At 48.4% G+C, this 7,500-nt stretch overlaps 1 protein-coding gene across 26 annotated transcripts in view; it reads left to right on the top strand.

Moving 5' to 3' along the window:
• LOC113583472 (calcium/calmodulin-dependent protein kinase type II subunit beta) overlaps positions 1 to 7,500 on the top strand; it is a 35,290-nt gene that overhangs the window by 21,882 nt on the left and 5,908 nt on the right. For 8 of the 26 annotated variants that reach the window (XM_027019950.2, XM_027019930.2, XM_027019864.2 and 5 more), the window contains 3 exons: positions 1,769 to 1,806; positions 5,250 to 5,318; positions 6,475 to 6,519. In XM_027019950.2, the coding sequence (XP_026875751.2) occupies positions 1,769 to 1,806; positions 5,250 to 5,318; positions 6,475 to 6,519 (152 nt within the window). Of the gene's footprint in view, positions 1 to 1,768; positions 1,807 to 4,132; positions 4,166 to 5,249; positions 5,319 to 6,474; positions 6,520 to 7,500 lie in introns of all 26 variants that reach the window. The other 18 variants (XM_027020019.2, XM_027019886.2, XM_027019831.2 and 15 more) reach the window with 6 other exon arrangements.

Raw genomic sequence — 7,500 nt, 5'->3', positions numbered from 1 at the left:
CTTCTGTCCAGCTCTCTGCGCAGCACGTTTATGTCCGCGCGTGCTCGTCCGTGGGTCGGAGGTTCATCTCGGGCCGGGTGCGGGATTTGGCTGGCGCCGAGTGGATCTGGGTTGGGAAAAGGACGTGGGTAGAAAGAACTGGAATGGGCCTCGAGTACGTGTGTTGCCTTAAACAAACACCCCAATAATGCTAACGAGGGGCCCTGTTAGCATGGCGCATTTTTTAACATTTTTTTTCCTGGCTGAGCATCTGATATTTTAAGCCTAATGCACTAGTCAAACTCACCTGTGGTCAAATCAGCTTTCTCCCTTCAGCATATATTTGAACACCCAGCCCTTTTCCTACAACCTTCCGAGCAAACCCTTTTTATTCTTTCTCTCTCTCTCTCAATCTCTCTCTCTCTCCCTCTCTCTCTCTCTCTCTTCATTTGTTCTCACCTAATCTCTCCTTCTCTGTCTTGCCTTCTTCTCGGCCCCTAAAACCTGTGCCAAGGTAAGCAGCCTGCCACTCTCTCTCTCTCTCTCTCTCTCTCTCTCTCTCTCTCTCTCTCTCTCTCTCTCTCCCTCTCTCTCTCTCTCTCTCTCTCTCTCTCCCTCTCTCTCTCCCTCTCTCTCCGTGACTTTACGAATGAAATGCTACCCTGCTTCGGTGCAGAAGGGACATCCATTGCTTTTTATGTATGTCACCATGGCAGTCACTTAGTAAAGGTGTCAAGTTCAGATTGTGATTGACTGACGTGATTGGCTAAACCTGCATTCATGGTGGGCGGGGCTTCTCCGTCACATGGAAGTGAAGCATATTATGGGGACTGTGTAAAAAGAGGCAGAGTCTGTGAGACTGATTAGAATATGTTATCACCTGCACTGTGTGTGATCCAGGCCCCTCCCACACCCGGTTTTCAGCACCATGGGGGTGTGTTTGGGGGCGTATGCGGGTGCTGGAGTGTTTGCAGCTGCACGAATAGATATACAGCAAAGAAAGTGTGTGCGTGTGTGTGTCTTTGTGGGAGATTGTGGTTGATTGTGTGCGTGTGCCTTCTGTGGTGTATGTGTATGTATGAATGAGTGTGTGCAGAAGTCAACGAGTGTGAGTGCATGCTGTGAGTGTGCATTCACGAATATGTGTGTGTGTTTGCTGGGGTGAATGTATATGTATGACTGAGTGTGTCTGTGAGTGTGCTTGTGTGTGTGAGTGTGTGTGTGTGTGCGTGAGTGTGTGCGTGAGTGTGTGTGCGTGAGTGCGTGTGTGTGTGCGTGTGAGTATGCGTGCGAGTGTGTGCGCGAGTGTGTGTGTGTGTGTGTGTGTATGTGTGTGTGTGTGTGTGTGTGTGTGTGTGTGTGTGTGTGTGCAAGTGTGTGTGTGAGTGTGTGTGTGTGCGTACGTGCGGGCACTCCTGCCTGTTCATCAGCATGCATGCTCCACCCCACCACCTCCTCTGCAGGAGAGGCTGACCCCTTGACCCCTGCTCCTCGCGTCCCCCTGACCCTACCTGTTCTGGGGAGATTCTCCAGGACAACCCCCTCAAACGCCACACACATGTTGCCTGCATTGCACTTTAAAATCCTGCTAATCCCCCACGAGGAGGGATATAGCGTGATAGCGTGGCCCCTGACCACGGGGCTCTGCAGACGTGCTGGCGTGTCGCCGTGGCAGCACCTCCCAGGCTCCGGCGCTCTGCTCGTGCTGAATGCCGCTCTCTCTCTCTCTCTCTCTCTCTCTCTCTCTTCTCCGCACCCATGTTTACCCTACCTCTCTCGCCCTCCACAGCAGCAAAGAGCCTGCTCAACAAGAAGGCTGATGTCAAGGTAAGGCCGACTTCACTTCTACGCTACTACGCTACGTCTCTCTCTCTCTCTCTCTCTCTCTCTCTCTCTCTCTCTCTTTCTTTTCTTGCAAGTCTGTTCTTGCTATAACTAGCAGGTGTCCGTTTCTTTTCTCTTAGACACTCTGTCCTGTCATTTGGTGTTTTAACGCTTTCACTCCTCAGTGTGTCAGACTCTACTTTCCTACCTTTCATTCTTGGCAGTTTTTTTGTATCTTTTATGTATTTTTCTTGTTTGTCATATCTTTTTGTCAGTCAGAGTCTGTGCGTCTGTGTGTAAGATGTGGGATAAGAACACGCTGAGTTAGCAACCAGGCGTCAGCACGCTGGGATCCAAGTAGCAGACAAAACAAAGTGCTCCCATTTGACTTTTTAGCGTTTATTTATTCTCATTTCATTTTCAAGCCGAGTTGGAAATTTGGCCTGGGCTCGTTTGTGGTTAAATGTCGGTGGCGGACACGAATCCCTGTTTCACTGCCTCTCTCCCCCATGACAGAGCTGTAGGCAGTGTCGCAGACACGAGCAGGTGTTGACCTCTGCATGGACAGGTGTGCTGGATGCCGATACATGCCATTTGTACCACGCAAAAACCCCTCGAGCTCGGCTGTGCTCCCCAGACTTCTCCTTCGCTCTGCTGAGCGATTGGACAGCCTGTAATCTGTGAAATAATCCTCTCCATCATTCCTCCCTTAAAACAGTAATCATACCTTACATAATCCAGCAGCACGCCGGCCGTGAAAGCCCTGGGAGGATTATTGGGTTTTATTACGCCCTCCTGCCCCCCCAATAGCTGGGGATGTTCTCAACTCAGTTACCACGGTGACTGCAGAAGGTGCTTATTTCCCCTCTACAATTTTTTTCAAGCGTTAAGCTTCTTAAAGGTTTTTATAACATGCTTTGCACACATATCCTCCATTTCTCTCTCTCCCTCTCCCTCTCTCCCACTCTCTCTCCCTCTCTCTCTCTCTCTCTCTCCTTCTCGTTCTCTAATTCTTTTAATTCTTTTTGATCTCTGCTCTTTGCCGCGTCGCTGTACACTCAGCATTCCCGCGACCCTGTTTGGCCCTCCCTGGGCTCCCCTGGACTGTCCCAGGTAGCTCTCCATTGGCTGAGTGGGAGTAACCCACCCACATCCCAGTACACTTTGCCACCCTCATCCTTCTCATCCCATGATCCCGCCATCTCAGGCCTTGAGATATGTGTGTGTGTGTGTGTGTGTGTGTGTGTGTGTGTGTGTGTGTGTGTGTGTGTGTGTGTGTGTGTGTGTATGTGTGTGTGTGTTTGTGTGTGTGTGTGTGAATGTGAGTGTGTGTGAGTGTGTGTGTGTGTGTGTGTGAGTGTGTATGTGTGTGTGAGTGTGTGTATGTGTGTGTGTATGTGTGTGTGTATGTGTATGTATGTGTGTGTGTGTGTGGACATGCATGCGTGTGTGTGTGTGTGTGACAGGCAGCACAGGGTGCGGTCACCTCTCTGGGGAATGTCCAGGAATAGCTTACAGCCTGAACCTCAGGAAATGAGGGACAGAAATAGCCACCTTCACTGTGCCTCACTCATCGCTTAGCAACCGCCTCACCACGTTCTCCTGCATTCTGACATTTTTGGCTTCCTCTCATTTTTTCTCCCCTCTTCTTCCTCTCGTTTTTTCTCCCCTCTTCTTCCTCTTGCTGCAGCACCAGAGTGCAGAGTCCCCTCCTAATACTCATCCTTATCAATGAAACATTTTCACTTTATTGATTAACTGATGTGCAGTTTCCGGATGCAAACATAAAAAAACAAGACTTGAACTTGCCACCTGCTGCCATGGAAACAAGGGCATCACCACAAGGAACGGTGCGTTCAGGGCTCCGTGCAATCAGGGCGCTGGGCGTTCAGGGCTCCATGGGTTCAGGGCTCCGTGCGATCAGGGCCCCGTGCGAACATGGCTCCGTGCGAACATGGCTCCGTGTGGTCAGATCTCCGTGGGTTCAGGGCTCCGTGGGTTCAGGGCCGTCCCCGGGGTCATCTGAACTGAAACGCCTCACCCACACACTAGTCGGGGGTCTTCACACTTCGTCAGAGCTTCCTGGCATCTCCTACACGTCGCCGTGCCAAAGCAACCAAACTCTTCCTCACCTTCTTGTTTTCTTTTCCTTTTTTCTCCTGCTAGTCCTCCATATTTGTTTATTTATTTTTTTAACCACTGACCATTTGTCCAAGCCGTGTGCAGTAAACACGCGTCTCCACCTTGACTCCATCCTCAGCATCCATCCGCTCACTCTTCCCTTCTCTCCCCACCTCTGTCCTCATCCCTCCATCCATCATCCTGCCAGAAACGGAAATCCAGCTCCACCATTCAGTACATGGTGAGGATGTCATTTAATCTTTATCGCTTTATCTTTGGCCTCTACACCTTTATTTATTCATTCACTTATTTATTCATGCAGTCCCTCATTAATCATTGTCTCCTCGTCTTTGAAGGGTTTTTATAGGCTCCCAGTTTTTTAACTCTACACTCAGCTCTCTTGGGCTTGGATATTTAAGTTGTTGTGAATAGTCAGTTTTCCCGTGGGATGATATATCCTGTCAGGTGAGCTCTTCCAGCCTGTATCTCATTCCCAGTTAGGCAATCTGGAATCCAGCTACATACGGAAGGGTCTCCTAGAGACGTGTGTCTGACTGTGTCTGACTGTGACGTCCAGCTGTCTTGTGTCTCCTGTATCTCTGTGCTTAGCTTTAGTTGTAACGCTTTTACAGATCAACTAGGCTGACCCCAGATTTCTGCTTCCAGAGGTCAAGCGGTCTGCTCTTCTCTTTGACCACACATAATCCATTTAATAATCTTAACTGAGATACTCCCAGAAGGCTTTTTATTGTTCATAATGCTGTTTTATTCTGATGGTGCATTATTAGTATAGAGCTTGCGTGTTCCCTCATAATCTCCATATGGAAGTTCATTATTCCAGTCGGACTACGATGCAGTAGGAGGGAAAAAGTGCCAAAAGAATGAACGGCAAGACATTTTGTAGCCAAACAAAGATTTTGCAATTAGTGGCTAAAACTAAAAATTAGTAGAGAAGGTATTGGGTCGATCTGTGTCCGTTTCTCTCCACTTAAAAGCATGCGAGTATTGTCTGCTTCTACCACGGTCAGAATTACTATTCAATTCATCACATACTCACATGAAATAAAGATTTAGAAAGATTCATCCACTTTCTGGAACACAGAAAATGGAATAATCAGAAAGGATTGCCATGAGAATTAATCAATATTCAAAAAAGGCCCTGCATGTGAACGTCTCTCTCTCTCTCTCTCTCTCTCTCTCTCTCTCTCTCTCTCTCTCTCTCTCTCTCACTCACTGTCTCACTCTCTCTCTCTCTCTCTCTCTCTCTCACTCACTGTCTCACTCTCTCTCTCTCTCTCTCTCTCTCTCTCGCTCTCTCTCTGCAGCCACAGTCAAACAGCACGAAAAACAGCATAGTCACCAGCCCCAAAGGGAACGTTCCCTCTCCTGCTCTGGTATTTACCACCTTTATTCTCCATGTCCCATCGTGCCCCTTTGTCTTCTTTTCCTGTCCCTCTGTGTTGTCTCCGTCCATGTGTCCTGTCATAGGCCACCCTGTCTCTAAACGCTTCTAAAGCCTGGAAACACATTTCAACTGGTGCAGATCTTTTTTTAAAGTTTGAATGTGGTTACTCTGATGAAACTACAATGTCATGCTTGTGTGATTGTGCATAAATACAGGGGGATGTTTTCCCCTGGTTCTGTCCTGTTCTCTGTTGGACACTGAGATCCAGTGCATACCTCACACTTAACTCCCATTACTGTGCTACCGGATCCATCTGTCTCTAGATCTGTACATGTAAGTGTTTGTGTCTGTGTGGTATTTATGAAGTTCTGCGTCTTAACTAACGTTCTCATTTGCTAGCACCAGAGATTTACTTTTGCACTTTTGCATGCCAGATGCTATTTGCATTTTGAGCTTAATATAGTTACTGTAAAGCTTCTGACAGTCCAGGATGAATCACTTGGGTTAGAAGGTGGGTTTCTCCTTTTGAAAACATCCTTTCTAGTAAAATGTCCACCTTGATTTCTGCTTGTCCTCCATCGTGGTTAGAGGTGATGTTTTGCTAATGAACCCCCTGGACCTTCCCTGAGGGGTTTTGTTGAATTTTTGAGACATAAGGGCATATTATGAAAGATGCTTAACAGATTTATTTTGATTTATAGAAGTAATTTGTGGAAGTGGAAATAATTATAATATTGTTTTTATATATTTTCCAACAAAAAGGTTTTTTTCTCCTTTTTAAATGACAGTATACATTTTCGAATGAGATTTGTGTCACGTGCCTGTTGCTATGGTTTCTCTGACATGCTTCGTGCCTACTCGTGCCGAACACACCTGCTGGCTCCCGTGTGGATGTTCCCGACTGGATTCATTTACTCCTGCATTGATCGTTAACTTTCTTCTGATGTTAAGCAGAGCTTCACCTACAGTGAATATCCCCCTTCATTGACGCTCCGATCTCTGGCTCCGGTCCTCTCCTCCCTGTCCGTTTGTCCCTCTCTGTCTGCCTGGTTCGCTGTGTCTCACCCCCCCCCCTCTCGGTTTTCTCGTTTTCTTGGAGCGTCTTCACGTTTGGCCTCCCTGTCTCTTCTTCTCGCTCTCTCTAGGAGCCTCAGACCACTGTCATCCATAACCCCGTGGATGGGATCAAGGTACATCCCCCCTGCCCCCCACGCTCCTGCTACTCGCTCCGCTTCTCCTGGCATCTCTGTTGCTGGTTGATCACTCCTCTCAAGCAGCGTTAAAGTACTCATGTTCTTAGATTTAGGTGTAAAAAAAAAAAAAATGTAAAAATTACATTTAAAAGCAGGTGCAGGAAATTCAGATAATTTTACCACAGTTGTGCAAGGGCATAAATGTGCAAAGGCATAAGGTCTGTGGAGTCCTGAACATAACAGCCAAACCCAAATCCAAATCCCTTTGGCTCTTCGGAAGCCGATCCAACCTTCTGCTTTTGCCGAGCCTTTTCACGCTACTTCAGCGCAGGGTCAGGTAGGGTAACCTCTGCGGGTAACTACCCATATCCCCCTTCGTCCGCTCCACCTGTCTACGGCCTGCTGCTCGTAGGACCTCTCCCCTCCCCGGGAGCAGTGAGGACTCTGGAGCGCTTCCGTATCTCCGTGCTCCTCTGTCTCTGGCCAATAGCCACGCTGTCTGTTGCGTGGCCTCCGCGCCGTGTGTGCTGTGCACAGATAACCTGCCCACAAAGATACAGGCTATGGTGGTGGAGAAAGTTGGGGGGAGGGGCTTATCTGAGAGGTGTATATGGTGTGTGTATCAAATGAATGCAAGCTAATGGGGTAATTTTGTGTGCGTGAATGAGTAGGTGCTTTGAGGTGGGCGAGGGTAGCAGGGTGGTGGGACAGATGTGTGCTCTCTCCTGCCACCTGGAGGGTGAGTGGTGCAACAGCAAGCTAAACTAGAGGAGTGTGATTATATGCAGTGTAACAGAGAAAACGCTTCAGGTGTATGCCGAGCGAATCCATTAGGTTTAGGTTAACTACCCTCACACGAGGAGGGAGATCTTGTGGCTGGACGTCTGGCTGGGACGCTCCGCCCCAATGCTCGCAGTGTTCTCATCGAGTCTTCTGTGCGCGCGTCCATCTGTGGTGCTGTGCTGATGAGTTCTCTCA

This window comes from Electrophorus electricus, chromosome 17, assembly GCF_013358815.1.
Source record: "Electrophorus electricus isolate fEleEle1 chromosome 17, fEleEle1.pri, whole genome shotgun sequence".
NCBI lineage: Eukaryota > Metazoa > Chordata > Actinopteri > Gymnotiformes > Gymnotidae > Electrophorus > Electrophorus electricus.
Note: the sequence above shows the minus strand (reverse complement) of the source record. Positions and strands in the feature narration are given on the sequence as shown.